This window comes from Meriones unguiculatus, chromosome 1 (genome assembly GCF_030254825.1).
Source record: "Meriones unguiculatus strain TT.TT164.6M chromosome 1, Bangor_MerUng_6.1, whole genome shotgun sequence".
In the NCBI taxonomy this organism is placed as follows: Eukaryota; Metazoa; Chordata; class Mammalia; order Rodentia; family Muridae; genus Meriones; species Meriones unguiculatus.
Genome location: NC_083349.1, coordinates 160754824 through 160774627, shown reverse-complemented (window position 1 = coordinate 160774627; position 19804 = coordinate 160754824). Strand labels below are relative to the sequence as shown.

Here is a 19804-nt window from a genome sequence, read left to right as displayed (position 1 = left end):
CAGAAGGGCCTCAGTGGAAGCAGGAGCCTCAGGTTGATCCCAACACCAGTGTGAAAAGCTGGCTGTGCTCAAGCATGTTGTTTAGACTCCTAGTGCCGTGAAGGCAGACGGGTAATCTCTGGGGTGCACTGACCCATGAGTCCTAAGTCGGAGTTAGAGATTCTGTCTCAAATACAAGGTGGTGGAAAAACAAAGTTGGGTACGGTAGCACACTCACTCGTATCCGGGTGTGGAAGCGAATGCAAGGGAATCAGGAGTTTAAGGCTATTCTTGGTTACATACTGAGTCCTGACCCTGGCTCAAAAAAAAATTTTTAAGGGGGTTAGGCAGGGCACGGTGCACACAGCTTTAACCCCAGCAAGTATGAGTTCAAGGCAAGCACGCTTACAGATGGAGTTCTAGAGCAGCCAGGGCTAAATGGCAGAACTTGTTGGGGGGGGGGGAGCCTGAGGTGGCTCAATGGGCTCATGGGCTTACTATGCAAGCCTGGCTACCTGAGTTCCATCCCTGATACCCATGAGAGAAAGCTGGATGAAACAGCTATGTCTGCAACACCGGCCTACTGAGAAGCTTGGGGAGCCGGCCAGCCTAGGGCAGGGAATGGCAGGGTGGAAGGGGAGCAGTGACCCTCAAAAGCTCTTCTGTGCTCTCCACACTGGTGCCGCAGCACACGCGCACACACCCTCACAAGCATGCCAAACACACAGACACACACAAAAATAAAAATCACCCTCCTCCAAATAAAAACAGTACCACAAAGGTGCGTGGCACTTTGGCAAGGATACTGGATCTGACCTCTGTCTTCACGAGCGTGTGCGCACACACCACACACACTAGCATGTACAGTTGTCTCCCTCTCTCTGTGAACGTGCTCCCTCTCCACCGAAAACCTCAGACAGAAGGCTAGGCATGAAGAACACTTGCCAAGTTCTGTAGCCCCCACATGGGTGGGTAGATGGCGCTGTCAAAGACAACACGAAACTGGAAAGACAGCCCACAAAATGGTAAAAATATTTGTAAATCATAGCTCTCACATGAGATCTGTGTCCCACAGAAAGACCTCTTGTGATTCAATTTAAAAAAAAACACAAATAATCCAATTAAAATGGGCAAAAACTAAGCAGATAGCTGTCTATAAAAAAATCAAAAAGATCAACTAAGCACATTAAATGATGCCTAACATCATAGTCATGAGGTAAACGCAAGTCAGAGCTACAGTAGTAACAATTGCTGATTTGAAAAGTCAACATCGCAAATGTCGGCGGAGGCATGGAGAGGAGCATTAAGCCCAGCAGTGAGCCCGTGTGGTCACTGGCGATGCCCCCCCCAGAGCTCAACATAGTCACTGCGTCCCTTGACTGTTCTAATCCAAGCAGGGGAAGGGAAGGGGGCTTGTGCTTGCATTGCCAGCACTCAGGAGGCTGAGGTAGGAAAATTTCTGTGTGTTCCAGGCCAGACTGAGCTACAAAGTGAGACTCAGTTTCAAGCGCTAAGATTGCACTTGTAGGTACAGAGCCAGGTGTAATGAAAACACAGCTGCATATGAGCTGCTGCAAACACTCACAGCGGCATCATTCCAGAGCGCCTAAAATGCAAACCCATGGACTGTCTGCCAACTGGAAAAGGATAAAGAATTATTTCAGAATGAATACATTGTAAAAAAAATTTAAAAAAAAACCAAAAATGAATAAATTATAAAAAACAAAAAATAAACCAACCAAACAAAAAAAGAATATATATATTGAGATTCAGGTATAGCATGAATCTCAACACATCCTGCTAGGGCCAGATGTGGTTCCCATGACACTGGTCCCCGCACCCAGAAGGAGAAGCAGGCAGATCTCTGAGTTTGAGACCGCCACGGTCTACAGAGTGAGTTCCGGGACACTGAGGGCTACACAGTGAGATACACCAAAACTGAAAAATAAGTCCTACTAATTTGACGACACCAGTCACAATGGGTCACAGATTAGACAATTCTATACATATGAAATGTTTAAAACAGGCAAATCTAGAGAAACAAAGAGAAAAACCACTGAAAACATTTCCTGAAAGCAGAGGTAAGGAGATACAGGGAATGAATTCTCATGGACATGTGTTCCTTAGGGGTGGAGCCTGTGAAAGGAATGTTCAGAAATTAGCGGTGATAACGGCACGGCTCGACAGACTGAAGACAATGAAGTTTACACGTTCAATGGGTGAACTGTAAGGCACGTGTCAGCTCACATATCGCAATGAAGCTGTTTTTAAAAAGTCAGAGAGAGGGGCTGGAGAGGTGGCTCAGGGGTTGAGAGTGCTTACCACTCTTCCGAAGGCCCTCGGTTGGGTTTCCATTCCCACATGAGGTAGCTCAAATCTGCCTGTAACCCAAGCTTCCAGGGGTTCTGATGCCCTCTGGCCGCTGAGGGCACCAGGCACACATATGGTGCACATAAACTCACATGCACACAAGTCAAAACAAACAAATCTTAGAAAATGGAAAGAGATGGCAAAAAATTAGCAACCACTTAGTGACGGGCTGATCCAGAAGGCTGGATGTGTGCTCATTCTGTTTAGTTACAAGAACTTTTACATTTACTTACTTAGTAGTGTGTATGTGCATGTGTGTATACATATGTGTATGTGTGCGCTACAGTGAACAAGTAGAGGGGGTCAGAGGGCAGCTTGCAGGAGCCACATTTTTCCTTCCGCTATGCGAGTCTCAGGGATCAAATTCAGCTTCTCAGGGTTGGTACAAGCATCTTTTACCTGCTAGGCCATCTCACTAGCCCTCTCTGCCTTTCTAAGTCAGGATCTCACCGGGTAGCTGACTAACCTCAAACTTATCCTCCTGCCCCGGCCTACTGGATGCTGGGATTACAGGTGTACATCACCATGACTGGCTCATTCTATTATTCTTTCCAGAGTCTATTGGTCTGAAATGTTTCAAGGGGTGGGGGCAAAATAATACTGTGTGTTATGGAGCTACACAGCAAAACTCTGCTTACAGGAAATAAGTGAGGACGTCAAATCACAAAGCTTTGGTTTATCAGATTCAGGGATTAAAACATGACCAGCGTCGCCAGCTAACAACTAGCCACAAAGTCAGGGAACCTACCACTGAGGGGCACTTACCTGGCTGGGAAGTATCCGTCAACCCTCTCTTGGCTCTGACACAATAATCCCATCTTGTATTAGGATCCTTCACAAACTTGCCAATATCTTTGAAGAGTTCGCAGAAAGACATTTGGCTGGCCTGATAGACTGTGTAGTAGAGCAGAGCAGCCCTCCACAAAAAAGGGTCTTTTCTGAACAGGACGCTATGAATGCTGGCCAGTCCTTCCTCCGTAGGATTGTTCGGCTTTAACTCATGTTTTTTGCGGCCAAGCCAATTGTTCCATGGCTGCTGAAGGTTGTTCATACCCCGAAAGTAATGTGTGCCTGCAGAGGAGAAACGTGTGAGTGATAAGAAATGACACTGTTGCTTTCATTCTTCCCCAAAGAAAACTGCACTTAGGCCTGTGAGATTCTTCCTCAGAGTCCTGAGAGCTGAAGACTTGTACCCAGCTTGGTGCTCCCTGGGAGGCGGTCGCACCTTTAAGGTGTAGTAAGGTCTAGTGAAGGTGTGGAGAAGGGGACTGTGAGACCCTTCCCTCTTGGATTTTTGCTTTCTTGGCCATGTCCAGTGACCACATAATCCACCATGACATGCTGCCTTACCATGCTCAAAGGCAGCAATGTCAGCCCAGAGGGAGCTGAAGCCTACAAACTCAGGAGCAAAAATAAACATTTAGTTTTTTAAGTTCATTGTCTTGAGCTACATGAAATCCTGTCTCAGAAAACAAACAAAACCAACCAACCAAACAAACAATCAAACAAAAAGGTCTTTCATGATTCCTTTCCCAGCTAGTTTTGTACTTGGGAGCTGAGGGGAGATCACACAACAAAGATCCAGATGGCGTCTTTTAGTGTTGCCGGTTAGAGTTAGTGAACTCACTGGGAGGGATCTCATACTGTGATTCTAGGCACCCCAACAGCATCCCTGAGAAGATTCTGGGCTCATCATTCTAGAGTCCGGCCTTGAAGGCCAAAGAGAAGAAGCCCCTTGGAGCAATAGAGGGACAATAATACCCTTTGTCCTGCCTCCCCTGGTTCTCTGCTTAGGACTTGCAATGTTCAGCTTTGTAATAACTAAGCTGATGTGACTAAATCTTTACTTGGACAGCTCCAGTTTCATGACTCCCAGACTCCTTTGTTGTCTTTATCCCGCAGACACACCTCTATCCAAGTTCAAGTCAATAATTCCAAAGAAACCATGGGTGTACTTTCATGTCTCTCAGATAGCTCCACTGGAGGGGTACTCCAAATGCCTTACCAAAGGCCACATCCAGCATGAAGAAGCCAGATTCTGTCATCAGCCCACCTCTCCTGAAAGTAGTTAGGGTTACCTCTTCAGAAAAGGGAACCCTCAATTTGTGTCCCTGACCATAAGCTGAAAATGATCTCAGTCCTGTCCTGACTGGAGGCCAGAAAGAGCAGAAGGGAGCTCTGGTTTCCTGTCTCAGCCTAAAATGAGGATGTTCAATGAGGGAGGGCTGAAGCTCCTTGTCCAGACATCAGTCCCTCCTGGTGAGCAACTTTGGACAGGGTCTCTAGACTTTGATGGTAGAGGGTGTCTTTGTCAGGGTTTCATTGCCGTGAAGACACAACCATGAATATGGCAATTCTTATAAAGGAAAACATTTGAACCTGGCTTACAGTTCAGAGGTTTAGTCCATTATTCTCATGGCAAGAAACATGGTGGTATGCAGGCAGAGATGGTGCTGGAAAAGTAGCTGAGGGTTCTACATCTGGATCCACAGGCAGTGGGAAGGAATGCCATTCTGAGCATGGCTGGAGCCTCTGAGACCTCAAAGGCCAACCCCTAGTTGCATACCTACTCCAGCAAAGCCACGGCTACTCTAACAAGGCCACACCTTCTAATGGTGCCACTCTCTACTGCCAAGCATTCAAACACAGGAGTCAAGGAGGGCCATGCCTATTCAAACCACCACACTCCCCAACAGGACTGTAGCCATAACATAATGCAGAAATGCATCCAGTCCGACTGCAGAGGTCCCCATCGTCTATTAACAGTTTCAAACTTGTTTAAAAGTCCAAAGTTCAAAAATCTCTTCTGAGACTCATGTAATCTCTTAAATGTAATCCCCATAATATCAAAATCAAAACAGATCACATACTTCTAACATATAACGGCACAGGATATACATTGCCATTCCAAAGGCGAGGAAAGGAAACATAAAGAAGAAATACTGGACCAAAACAAGACCAAAAGATGGGAAAACTTCAATCTCTGCATCTCCATGTGTGATGTTAAAATTCTCTTCAGATCTCCAACTATTTCAGCTTTGTTGACTGCAACACACTCTTTCTCTTGGCTGGCGCCAGGCCCTGTTAGCAGCTTTCCTCAGCAGGTATCCCAAGGATTTGGCATCTCTAACTCTTGGACTCTCCAAGGCAGTCCAGGCTTCACCATAGAGCTTCACACAATGACCTTTCTAGACCTCCATGCAGGGACGCCCCTGACACATGCCTGGTCTCAGCATCTTTCCTTAGTCATGGATGGAGAATCCATAAGCCCCTTCTTTTATCATTGGCTCTAAAGCCAGAACTACACGGCTGAAACTGCCAAGTTCTGCTGCTTGCTGGGGCTTCAATATGGCTCCTTGTTCAATTACATTTTGACCAGCTTTCTGTTTTCCATGTTTCCTTCTCCACTACCTAAGCATGGCTGTCCTGAAACTCAATCTTTAGACCAGGATAGCCTCAAACTCAAGAGATCCACCCACCTCTGCCTCTGAAATGCTGGGATTAAGGGCGTGTACCACCACATCTGAACCTAAACTTTAATTCCTTCTTACAAATTGGAGCTTAGCTGGCTGGGGGTATTGCCCTGAGGTTACCACTCTCTTTATTTCATTTAACATCAGGCTTTCCTTTAATTTTTATCTCACCTGGAACAAAGGGTTAGCTCCATTCCACTTCCTGATGCCCTTTTCTCCTTGAACTGTACAAACGTACAGTTTGTATCTTTTCTTGCTCAGATTGCTCCTTTTCATTATGCATCTTCACAAACATGAACACTAATATGACATGACTAGGCTCTTTCCTAGTATTTCCTAGAAATTTCCTTTGCCAACACAATGAATCCAAAACTCTTCACTTTAGCCTCAGGCACACTTTTCAGACAAGGGTAGAAAGGAGCCACATTCTTAGCCAAAATATCACCAGAATGGTCTTTAGGCCACTTACTAATATTCTTCTCCTTTGAATCCTCTTGAGCTGGACCCCCATAGTTCAAATCACCCTAGCACCCTGTCTTCCATGTTCCTACTAGCATGTCCCATTTAAAGCATACAACTACTTTTTTAACCTGAAGTCCCAAAGTTCACATTCCTCCAATCAAAAGCATGGTCAGTCCTATCACAACAAAACCCCACTCCTGGTACCAACTTCTGTCTTAGGGTTTTATTGCTATGAAGAGACATCATAGCCACAGCAATTCTTGTAAAAGAAAACAGATGATTGGGTTAGGCTTACGATTTCAGAGGTTTAGTCCATTATTCTCATGGGAGGAAGCATGGCAGCACGCAGGCAGACATGGTGCTGGAGAAGGAGCTGAGAGTTCTACATCTGGGTCCACAGGCAGTCGGAAGAGAATGCCACACTGGGTGTGGCTGGAGCTTCTGAGACCTCAAAGCCCACCTCTAGAGACACACTACCTACTCCAACCAGATCACACCTGCTAGGAGTGCCACTCCCTTTGGCCAAGCACTCAAACACATGAATCAGTGGGGGCCATTCCTATTCAAACCACCACAAATGGGCTACACATCTATTCCCTAATTATAGCCCTAAAGGATTTCAGCCTCTATCAGAGGATCAGATGTTACACTAGCGATATAAAGCTATTTCTCTTGGTCAAGAGAATGGAATATATCTTTGGCCCTAGGTGGAGATCTAACATTTCAAGCTACCCAAAACATTGGAGTTAATCTAGTTGGGCCAGCCAATTACTCGGCTAAGGGACCACCTCACAGCAAAATGGATTCCCCTGAAGCCATGCTGAAGAGATAGAGGAAATAAATATCCCTTTAATGAGATAATATACTTTTCCTTCGAAGAAAACAAACCTCCAGCACAGCGGCTTGTGGAGCAGCAGCCATGGAATGTGGCAACCCGGCCTACTTTCCTGAATCTTTAATCAGAAAAGGGGAACTTTCTCTTTTCTTTCTGTATCTTTCCTAAGCATGTACCCCTCGATTTCAGATGGGGAACTAAAACCCAAAGGACTGAAATGACTTCCTAAGGCAGTGTTCTAAAATTCTAATTTGCAGTGTCACACAGTTCAAGTGAAGCCTAACAACCTCTTGCATTTTCACTAAATATTACTAAGAAAAAAACCCTGGGAAAGAATACCTTTTTAGGGAGTGATTATTGGTTGTAAAGTGGTAAGTAGGTTGCCCCTACCTATCTCGTGCCTCAGCATGCCCTCCAGCCAGTGCTCTCGTGCAGTGGAAATATTGATGGACAGAGTTGGGCATCCGTTTACTACTGTCATGGATGCCCTGGAAAGCAGGTCTTCAGTGAGATGAACTACAATCTAGAGAGGAAAAACAACATACAGCACTGGTGAGATGACACAGTGGGTGAGGGTGCTCAACACCAAATGCTGACCCAAGCGCTTCAAAACCAAGACGCTAGAAGGAGAGTCAACCTCCAAAAGCTGCTCCCTGTCCCCCGACCACCACATACACTGCGGCAGGCATGTTCCCACAGACATATAAATATGTATATATGTATATATATGTATGGACATATACACATGTAGTTTTTTGTTTGTTTTTCGAGACAGGGTTTCTCTGTGCAGCCTTGGCTATCCTGGACCTGCTTTGTAGACCAGGCTGGCCTCACACTCGCAGAGATCTGCCTGGCTCTGCCTCCCTGAGTGTGCACTACCATGCCCAGATATAAACATATAATTCTATAACACAAACACATGAAACACTCATGAACACACATACAAAATGTAAAGGGAGAGGGGAGAAAGATTTTTACAAAAAATAGCAGGCCTATACATTATCTAAACTAAGTTGATGAAATGTATACCCAATTACATTTGAACCTTCTAATTTGTTTTGTTTTGTTTTTGACCCTTATACTTTTAACCCTCTGAGAATTTATTTATTTATTATGTATAGTGTTCTGCCTGCATTACACCTGCATGCCAGAAGAGGGCACGAGATCTCATTATAGATGGTTCTGAGCCAAAATGTGGTTGCTGGGAATTGAACTCAGGACCTTTGAAAGAGCAGCCCGTGCTCTTAACCACTGAGCCATCTCTACAGACATTCTCTTAAGAATTTAAAAAGCTTCATTGGATTGAAAGGAAAGTGAAGGAGGCCAATTAATAGTAGCACACACCTTTAACCCCAGCATTTAGGAGGCAGAGGAGGATCTCTGTAGTTTATATAGCAAGTTCTAGGACGATTAGGACTGAAAAAAAGAGACTATCCTAAAAGAAAGAAGAGGAGGAGGGGAAGGAGAAGAAGAGAAAGAAAGATATAGTAAGGAAGGAAGGAAAGAAGGAAGAAAGGAAGAAAGAAGAAAACAAAGTAGATGGCTGTGCTTAGAAAGACAGAAGAAAAGGGTATACTAGAGAGTGGGGAAACCAAGGCAAGAGTAACAAGGTCAAGGTCAAGGCTGAAGAGAGAATCCTGGCCAGCCTGTCTCAGGCTGTCTCAAAAAAAAGTAAGAGGAGGAGATAGAGCTTCATGGTAGAGCCCAAAGCCTTGTGTTCAATTCTCAGTACTTTTAAAAAGGGGGCAGGGGAAGTGGCGAGACAGCTTAGTGGGCAAAGGTGCTAGCCTGAAAGCTGGCAACTCAAATTTGAATCCCAGAACCAACACAGGACTGGAAAAAACCAGCTTGTTTGCGTGTGTGTGTGTGTGTGTGTGTGTGTGAGAGAGAGAGAGAGAGAGAGAGAGAAACCTGCTTCTTGTCAGTGCCAAAGTTCTGATAAGACTGGTCTATCAATAAAAAAACAGTGCAGTAAATTCTCTAATGATTCTCATTGAGTAACTCACATAATGCTATAAGCTATGCATATAAGAATGATAGCAAGAGCAAGAAAAGGTGACTAGGGCCCAATTCAATCAGTAAACTAGAACTGATCAAACAAAACCTGCAGGAAAGAATTGGCACTAATTGCAAGTATCAACATCACAGCCAAGTTTACCCATGGCCCATACCTCTCCAAGGCAGCCTTCCTTCAGCATGTACTTCCTAACATGACTCCAGATTCGAGTTTTAGACAACAAGCTACCACCAGTAGCTTGCTCAAATTCCTCATAACTTCCATATTTCTGTAAAGTCAGCTCCATAATATTGATGGACTGTAAAAGAAAGGGAGATAGAAAAAATGAGCAGCTCATGGCACTCCGAGACCAAGTTAGCTAGCTGTGACCTTATTTGTCAAGACCTGTTCAGATTTACTGTTACCGAGTCAAGCTCAAACTCCAGCCGCACATTTTTCTCAGCTTGAACTATTTCCACTGACCATCAAAATGTACATAAATGCCTGTGAGCTTACAAATTCTCTTGCTGGCACAGTGGCACATTCATGGTCTAAACAGCGCGATCCCCCCAGGAGAACACAGTAAGACTGAGTCAGAAGGGGAAAGAATGAGGGGACAGAAGCGCTCGTTTTTCCTATCTTGTCTTTTCAGCAGAGGTGCTGTGCTGTGGTTCCGCACATCGTGCTGTGCAGAGGATCCTGGCTTCCTGACAATCACGGTGGCTGGGAGGAGCTCCAGCGTAAACCGAGCATGTCTTCAGATCAGTTCATAGGTTACAAGTGCCAGGTGGCAAGGGGAAAAAAACTTCACAAATTTAAAAACATCCAAAACAACCAGTCCTCTGTAACAGCCTATAAGAGCTGCTTAAAATGCATCTATTGATTAATTTACTTGTGTGTTGTGTTTGCCTGTATGTATGTCTGCACTCGCATGCATCTGCTTTTTTTTTTTTTTTTGCAAAGCAAGAACATTTTATTCAAAAGGCAAACAAAAGTACTGATCAGAAATACAGACAGCAGTCCAAAAGAATGAAAGACTACTAAAGGCTAAAAGTCACCTTTTATTCTTGTGACAAAAAAAAAAAATACTACTTACTGGTGACAATAATAATAGCAACAACAACAGCCTTAAAATATCTCCATCTTTCATCCAAGACAATGTACTATCCACTTATCATCTCAAAAAGTTGAGATGTTTTTCCAAATATACACAAGACAAAGTAAAGACTGATTAAAAATCTGGGTGATGAACACAGGTCTTCAGAACCCCCTACAAGACCACAGGAGATAAAAACCCAAGTAGGAAGAAACCTGTTCTTCACACACCTTTTGGGAAAGAAGTAAGAAAATTCACGTGTGTTTAGTTCACGTAGTCTGGGGCTGTCTGTCTGGCTGTCCTTGCAGACCTGATCTGGTTCCCGACACTCACACACCAGCTCACAGAGGTCTCTAACTCCAGTTCCGGAGCATTCACCACACTTACATATATACAGGGAAGACACCCATGCACCCGTCACTGTGAGCAGATCGCCGAAGGTGTGACTCTGCTCCCTCAGTGGCGAGTGCGGATGACTCTGATACTCTACTTGAGAGCTGAGAAAATTCGGTCAGCCTTGGTTGTCCGTAGATGTTAACCAGCACACATCACTGATATGGCCCTTCTTTATCCGCACTAAAACCTCATAAACTGTGTCAACACATATATACATTACTAATGTAAAATTACCACAACACAAAATTACCTCAGTAGGCCTCTGGTGCCAGAAACACCCCCGAATGGAATAGCCAGGCTGTTTCTTTCATTAGTTTTTGTTTTTATTATATTCTGCCTGCATATACACCTGCACACCAGAAGAGGGCCTAGATGTCCACTAGAGATGGTTGTGAGCTACCATGTGGTTGTCGGGAATTGAACTCAGGACCTCTGGAAGAGCAGCCAGTGCTCTTAACCTTTGAGCCATCTCTGCAGTCCTAGCCAGTACTGTTCTAAACGTAGAATTAGCCCACTGCTTATAAATCAGAACCTTGTTTTTTGTGATTGTGAAGAGCTTAAGATAGCCTGAATATAACTCCATTTTGAAATAAAGATCTTGACTGGGAACTGAATTCAGGTACCAGGAAATATCACAGAATGTACACCTGGCAGAAAACAAAGTTAACTCTCCTAGCAACAGCCTCCAGAAAATATAACAGAATAAATGCTTCATAGAAAATAGAGACAAACTCCCTGGCAATAATCAATGGGAATCGGTTGAGAATCGGGTGGGAAAATTCTCCCCAATGTTTCAGATGTGGTTTAGGAAAATAGCCACTGTGATTATATGCCTTAGCCATTGTGATTGTGTGCCTCAGAAAAGGTCACCCCACCCTGCTAAACTTCACCCAATTCTGTAACGCCAAGGTTTGTGCCCCCCTGCTTGCTGCCATGGAAACCCCCAGGCTCACAGACTTTCCCTTTAAAATTCCTGTTCACTCAGAGCTCGGAGTCCCACTTCTCTACTGCTGCGCCAGTGAGATTTGGGTCCCGAGTTCGATCGCTCTCATAATAAAGCTCTCTAGCAATTGCATCGAGTCATCTCCTGGTGGTCTCTGAGGGTCCCGTGAACCTGGCATAACAATTGTACTGGCTGGTTTTGCGTCAACTTGACACAAAGTACAGTCATCAGTGAGGAAGAACCTCAGTTGAGGAAATGCCTCCATGAAATCCAGCTGTAGGGCATTTTCTTCATTAGCAACTGATGGAGGATGGCCCAGCCCATTGTGGAGGTACCATCCCTGGGCTGGTGGTCCTGCTATCAGAAAGCACACTGAGCAAGCCAGGAACAAGCACGTAAGCAGTACTCCTCCATGGCTGCTGCATCGGCTTCTGCCTCCAGGTTCCTGCCCTGTTTGAGTTCCTGCCCTGACTTCCTTCAATGATGAACAGTGATGTGGAAGAGTAAGCTAAATAAACCCTTTCCTGCCCAACTTGCTTTTTAGCCATGGTGTTTCATCAAAGCAATAGAAACTCTAAGACAGTGGTAAGACAGTGGTGGTGTTTTGTTGTTGTTGTTATTGTTGTTGTTTTTAAGACAGGGTCTCAGACCAGGCTGGTTTCAATTCACAGAAATCCATTTACCTCTACCTCCTGAGCACTGGTACTGCACAAGGTGTGCAGTACCATCCATGCCTGGCCCCAGAACCTGCTTTTTTGTTTGTTTGGTTGGTTGGTTGGTTGGTTGTTTGTTTGGTTGGTTGGTTGGTTGGTTGGTTTTTTTGAAACAGGGTTTCTCTATGTAGCCCTGGCTGTCCTGGAGCTAGCTATATAGACCAGTTTTGCCTTGAACTCAGAGATCTGCCTGCCTCTGCTTCTCAAGTGCTAGAATTAAAGGTGTGTGCCACAATGTCTGGCCCCAGAACCTGCTTTTAACAAGATCTCCAGGTAATTCAAATACAGTAAAATGGAAGAGATAGACAGAACTGTAAGTATAGCACAAGAGCCCTCTGCAGGCTGATTGCTTTGTGTGACAACTAGGATATTTAAAAGTACAAATTAGCAATAATGAAAGCCAAGTTAGCAAAGATATTTTATATCCTCTAGTCTAATGGCTACCATCATCTACTGATAAAATAGTGAAAAGCATGTGAAAAACCAGGCTTTAGAAACTGCAGAAGAGAGTGGGCGTACTTGCCTATTGCAGTGACAGCCTAAAAAGTTTAAATTTTTCATTATAATTTTTGCCTATACTTTTCAAATGTTTTTCTATTATTTTACATTTATTCTTCCTACTAGTTTTTTTTAATTAATTTTTAGTTACAAAAAAATAGCTTTTCTGGGCATGTTTACATAGGAAAATGTGGTAATCTTGTTATTACACAGGTCTTCCTTATATTTTTGCTGTGCTTATCAAAGATGTGTCAATAGTGGCGAGTGTGTTTAATGAGGAGGTGTCAACATGGCATTACGTGGTACACAAAACACCACCACTTCCCCATCCAACCTTGCCTTATCTGGCACCATTATAGTGGCCATACTACATGGGGTTACACTGATGTTTTCAAAAAGCTTGATATTTAACATCAAATAGTGGGACTGCAAATATATCTTAATGGGTAGAGCCCTTGCTTGGCATGCGTGGAGTCCTGGGTCTGACACAATTCTGCAGTAATAAAAACAAACTAACAAATAAACAAACAAACAAAAAGAGGTCTGTGATCCCAGGACTGGGGAGGTAGGAGGCAGGATCAGAACTTCAAGCTCTGAGTGTGAGGCCAGCTTGGGCCATGTCTTTAGGAAAAAAAACAAAAACCCATTTTACATGCAGCTTATGTGGAGACAGTATTTAGAACCTACTAGAATTTTTTTCTTGTTATCAATAATTCTGAATGTTCGAATCCCTGCTCCCAGAGCCAAAAGATAAAGTCCATGACTGAGTAGGGCAGGGGCTAGATCTTTCTGTTTTCTTTCCTTCTCTGGAGACACAGGTCCCATGCAGCTGAGGTGGCCTCTAACTCCTAAGCCTCCTGTCTTTGCATCCTGAACTGGGCTTGTAGATAAGTGCATCACACCAGCTCCATCTTCCTGCACGTGCAGGTTCATAACACAGGTGTGAGATGCAACCAACACAAGTCAAGATAGTTTTGTCAACAGGTTTCAGCAGCAGCTTAACTCCATAATTAGAAAGAAATCTACTTAGTTTTTCCAGACAGCATTTGTCATTTTAAAATCTTTATCATATTCAATGTATTTTGCCTCCATGTATGTCTGAGCATCATGTGTGTGCCTGTGCCTGCAGAAGCCAGAAGAAGGCATCAGATCCCCTGGAAGTGGAGCAACAGACGGGTGTGAGCTGCCATGTGGGTGCTGGGGACTGAACCTGGATCATCTGGAAGAGTGGCCAGTGTTCTTAGCTGCTGAGCCTTCCCACCAGGCCCTCGATTCTGTTAAAAGTAAGTACACTTCTTATTGATAGCGGGTAGATAGGAAAGCCCTATTCCAAAAAGTGAAAAGCAAAGAAAAAAAAAAAAAGGTACTACTTTCTATCGATTAGGCTGACTGTAGGAGAAAACAAAAAGACGGATGTAACAACAACAACAGTTGATGAACACGTGGAGAAACCAGAACCTTTATTCGTTACTGGAGCCAGCAGCCCACGGCAAACACCTTCAAGTTCATCAGAGGTTAGCACCAGCATTAGAGCTTTAAATGCTTCCTCTGTAAAGTGAAAAATCTTTTTCTCTGTAAAATGTTCATCATTGTCTCTGATGAGAAGACAAACTTTCTAGAAAAAAAAAAATCTGTTCTGCCAACCGACCTGCTTTTGGTTTACTTGCTGATTTTGCTTTCTGTTTAGTAATCTGGAAATCTGATCGTCACAAGCCACTTCCACAGTCACGCGCTAACAAACTAATCTCTCTTCTCAAGTGCAGGGTCTCTCAGTGGAAACCTACTTATAATGGGGACACTGACACACAGGCAGGGCCAGCCTGTCTGCAGAGGAACAGTTGGGAGGCCTGGTTTCCCATTAAGGACCCAGTACTGGGCAATGTGATCACAGGTGTATCATTCTACCTTTCCCCAGGCTTGGTCCAGTCACTGGCACCATGGAGAAGGCGCAAGTCCTTGCCCTACTTACTTTACAGAATTGTTGTAAGGACAAAATGGACACGGGAAAGTCCATGCTCTGTAATCTGTTTCCCAAGTCACTAGACAGTATTGAATTTGTCAGAACTTCTAGCCTTTAATTTTAGAACTTAAGGTAAAAGTTTTGCCCTCTAACTTCTTTATTAGAGGCAATGTCTTTCCTACTTTGCTAATATCCAACCCCAATATTCCATTTCCTTCCTTTAGAGAAAACACAAAATCTAAGAATTTTCTCCTTAATTCTGAATAACTTCTCAAACTCCTAGACTCAACAGACCATTTTACCTTAGCCTTTTACATGCTGTGACTTCAGGCAGAATCAAACTGTACCCAACAAGATAGACTTTTGTGTGTGTGATGGGGCGGGGGAGTGTCTTCAAGATAGGATCCCACATACCCTAGGCTGGCCTTGAGCTATGTAGCCAAGGATGACCTTGACCTTCTGGTTGTCTTGTCCCTGACTCCCAAGTGCTAGGATTATAGGCATTGTACTCTTAAACCCAACCAAGCTTTAAAAAAAAGAAAAAAATCACAGCAAGAGCATGGAGAGATGACTCAGAGGTTAGGAACATTGGCGGCTCCTAGAGAGGACCCTGGTTTGATCCCAGCACTTATGTGGCAATTCAAAACTGTCTGTAACTCCAGCTTATGGTCTCTAAGAGCACCAAGCACACACATGATGCAGACACACAGGAGGCAAAACACCCACATACAGAATAAATTTTAAAACTATATGGTAGTATTAGGGAATGAACCTGGGGCCTCGTGTTCTGTAGGCAAGAGCTGTAGCACCGAACTACAGCCCTGGGGTGTCCTAGCTAGCTTCGACTGCCAACTTGACCCAGCCTAGAGCCACCTGAGAGAGAAGCTTCCTAGATTACACTGTCCTCTTGACATGTCTATGGACGACTGTCTTGTCAGTTGATAGAGGACAGCTCAGCCCACTGTGGGTGGCATCATTTTCCTGGACAGGTAGGCCTGGACTATATAAAAAAGCTAGGTAAGCATGACCCTGCCTACAAGTGAGCCATCAGGCAACATTTTCCCATGACTTATGCTGTATTCCCTTAGTTGTGAGTTTCCTGGGAGAGCAATGCTTCATGGAGTTGTAAGCAGCCCTGCCTTCCCTCAGCGATGGACCAAACCCATAAGCCAAAATCAACCTTCTCCTCCCTTCAGTTGCTTTTGGTTTGAGTGTCTTAGCACAGCAACAGAATCAAACTAGAGCAGGCTAGCAGCTGGCTCATACTGGAGAGCTTCCTGCCTCAGCATCCTGAGTACTAGGGCAACTGGCACATACACCCTCAAACGGCTATCTTCAGCACCCAGGGGAGGTAAATAAATAGTATTTTTACAATTATAAAATTTTAACTTATGAGACTCCACTCAATAACATTCTCTACAGAAGCAAAGGGAAAAAAAAAAAAAAAAAAAGAAAAGAAAACACATCACGATGATTACCAACTAAAAACAACAAAAAGCTCGGCCTGGGATGTAGCCAAGTTGGTGGAGGGCTTGCCTAAGATGCCTGAAGCCCAGGCTTTGATCAGTAGCACAGCAAGCAGATGAATCATCAGAAGGTTAAGGTCACTTTCCCTACACAGGGAACTCTAGACTAGACTGGGCCATCTGAAATCCTTTCTCAACAACAAAGTTTTATGCTCACTGAAAAACAAAAGAGCAAGAGCAAGAGTTTTTCTGTCAAGGAAAACATATGAACACATTTGAAATCATTTTAAGAATTTTAGGAAGATTTATAAACTAGATATGATAGCACACTCCTGTCATCCCAGGACTTCATTTACTTTTAAATGATGTAGTGGCACATACATTCATGGGAAATCAGAGGACAACTTTTAGGAGTCAGCTGTCTCCTACCTACTCTTCTAAAGGATTTATTTATATTTTTTATGTATATGAGTATGATGTCTTCATGCACAGAAGAGGGCATTGGATGGTATTATAGATGGTTGTGAGCCACCATGTAGTTGCTGGGAATAGAACTCAGGACCTCTGGAAGAGCAGCCACTGCTCTTAACTGCTGAGCTATCTCTCCAGCCCCTTCTTACCTAATCTTATGGGTCTTGGGGACTGAATGACCCGAGGTCCTTAGGCTTGGTGGCAGGAGCCTTTTCCTACTTAGCCATTTCACCACTGCAATCCCAGTACTTGAGAAGTGGAAGTAGGAAGATCCAGATCAAAGCCATACTATAAGCCTGAGGTTAGCCTGGGTTTCTAGCTCCTGTCTCTAGTGCGTTCATGATTGGATGCAGTATGATGGTACAACAATTGCCTAGCACGCACAAGACTCCTAGGGGAAAAAACTGACTATAAAACACAAACAATGCAGTCTACCTAATCTTTACCGGTGGGCTAGCCAATGAGCTTCAAGTTCACAATCCCAAGTCAAAGCCTAGCATACTGTCTTCTACAGTCAAAGAGCACAGTGCAGCGTCTATAAATTTTGATTATTGCAACATAGTTCTCACACAGGTGAGCAAACACTCACCTGCATATTCCTTATCACACACCCCACCGTCCTTGGTGGCAGCTGATTACAGAGGCTATTAAGGTGTCTCCTTTTGCTTCTACAGTGGTAGGAGAACCGCGTTAGCTCCGTAACGATGAACTACTACTACAGAACTGCTACCACAGAAGTGGCATTTTTACCTGCTTCAGAAACCGGTCAGAGGCGTTGCTGTGCTTGGCTAACACATTTGGCAGAACGGGATTGGAATATTCAAACTGAGGGTTGTACGTGTGGTCTGACTTGAAGAACTTCAGCTTCTCCCTCTCCAGGTTGGTGGGCTTTATGGCGGTGAGTATGCACAGCTTCTTCCCAGAAACGTCGTCTCCTTTCTCAAAGCTTCTGCACAGCTGCGGCTGCGGCTTTGGCTTCGGGAGAGGGGTCAGACTGTGGCGCATGGCCTTGCTTTTTGGTTTAGGTGGCAGTGCTATGCCGCTCCCTGAAACAGAGATATCACGGGTAAACTTTACGGGACTCGGTGCTGAACTAGTGACAACAGCAGCAGGCTGCCTCTCCAGGCAGTACCAGGTCGCGCTGTTTGTCACAGGAACCAGGCTTGTCATCCTGTTAGAGTCTTTGCTACAAGAAGAGCTAGGAGATTTGCTGGGCTTTCTGCGCCGTTTGGAGTGGGCAGAGGAAGACTGCTTTTGTGAATGGTGCTTTCTCTCCTCCTTGCTCTGTAGCAGAACATTGTAACTACTGGTCCCAGTTGTGAAAGTGTCCTTGAGAACTCCACAGGACACATTGGAAAAGCTTCTTTTGCTGTCAATGGTCAATGCCTCTTCTGCATTTAGAACAGACTTCTTAGCAAGTTCATGCTCAGGCCAGTGAAGCTTTTCTGTGATAATAAAACCAAAACAAAGAAACAATAGAGATGCCAATGAAGCAAACTGCTTATCAAATGGAAACTATGCTGGAGGTTCAATGGACTATATAAGGTTGCTAACATCTTTAGAAAAGCTGTCTCCAATATTAAAAAGTCATATTACTACGATCACATAAATTGTCTGTCAAAATGCTCAGATGTAAGCTACATGTGGTCAAACTCTAATAACACATGGAATAATGCACAAACATACTCTGAATGCCTCACACTGTGAACTTCACAAGGTCAGATGGTGTAACAGCAAAGCCTCGTCCGGGACACTTTCAAACTTAACATACTTTTGATGCTTAGAACCAAGTACAAAGAACCATCAATAAGGGAAGAGAGCTGGGGTGCTGCCCCACTCCTGTGACCTCCAAACTCACAAGACTGAAGCAAAACAACTGCCGGCGGTCTGAGGCCAGGCTGGGCTGCCCACTGAGTACCGGTCCAGAGTCACATAACAAGACCTTATCTCAAAACAAACTGTAGCTGGGCATGGTGGTGAACACCTTCAATCCCAGCACTCGGGAGGCAGAGGGCAGGTGGATCTCTGAATTCAAGACCAGTCCATAGAGTTCCAGAACAGCCACGGTTACACGGAGACAAACAATTACAACCAAACAAGCACACCCCTCAACACAAAACCCCCAAAGTCAAACCTAAAAAAACATGTTTCAGATCCTGGAGATGGTCGGAGTGGCACATGACTTTAACCCCAGCTCTTGGGAAGCACGGGCAGTGGATATGTATGAGTTTGAGACAGCCTGATCTACAGTGAGTTCCAGGTCAGCCAGGGCTGCACGTAAGAGCAGTTACTGTTAATACTTGTTTAGGAGCTGGGGATGTAGCTTGTACCGGAATGTTTGCCCCTTCTCCAGCACAGAAGAACAGCGACTGTAATTTTAAGGGAGTGGTGGTGGTAGCACAATCTGTAATTCCCAAACTTGAAAGGTAGGAGGAGGATCGGAATTTCAAGGTTATCCTTAGACAAATACTTCAGGCCAGCCTGTGCTACATGAGATACTATTGCCAAAAACAAACAACAACAAAAAAGTGATCACTATTACAAAAGTCTCACTGTGTTAAATGGTAAGTTGGAGACTTCGTCTTTAAGTCTCATGAACAGGTAAGAGTCACACAGACGGCGGCTCAGGCACTAGCTTCACACTGTTCGCTGGGCATGGTGGCTCACGTGCGGAATTCCAGCACTTCAGAGATGGCGGTGGGAGTCCAAGATCATCCTTATCTACACAGAGAGCTCTAGGATAGCCTGGGGTGCATGAGACCCTGTCTCAAAACTTAATTTGTTATTTTTATCCTTTTAGTCCACAAATGGATAGGATGTGTGGCACATGTTTCTAATAAACATCTCCGTGAACACATGCCTAAGTTGCTCCTGTGAACAGTGTGCTTTTTCCCACCAGTGCTGGGGATTGAACCTGTGGTCTTCTGTATTCTGGGTGAGCACGCAACCACTTAGTCACGGCCTCAGTCCTACAGCTGACTCTCAACTCTGACTGACTCCCAACACAAGGCATTCCTATATAACATAGCATAGCATGGGTTAAAAGAGGAGTGATGGGGGCTGGAGAGATGGCTCAGAGGTTAGAAGCACTGGCTGCTCTTCCGGAGGTCCTGAGTTCAATTCACAGCAGCAACCACGTGGTGGCT

At 44.5% G+C, this 19804-nt stretch overlaps 1 protein-coding gene across 5 annotated transcripts in view; it reads right to left on the bottom strand.

Moving 5' to 3' along the window:
* Matcap2 (microtubule associated tyrosine carboxypeptidase 2) overlaps positions 1-19804 on the bottom strand; it is a 37898-nt gene that overhangs the window by 9457 nt on the left and 8637 nt on the right. For 3 of the 5 annotated variants that reach the window (XM_060370986.1, XM_060370990.1, XM_021627464.2), the window contains 4 exons: positions 17409-18103; positions 9291-9434; positions 7510-7642; positions 3115-3420 (listed from right to left, as the gene is read on the bottom strand). In XM_060370986.1, the coding sequence (XP_060226969.1) occupies positions 3115-3420; positions 7510-7642; positions 9291-9434; positions 17409-18103 (1278 nt within the window). The remainder of the gene's footprint in view (positions 1-3114; positions 3421-7509; positions 7643-9290; positions 9435-17408; positions 18104-19804) is intronic. The other 2 variants (XM_021627465.2, XM_060370995.1) reach the window with 2 other exon arrangements.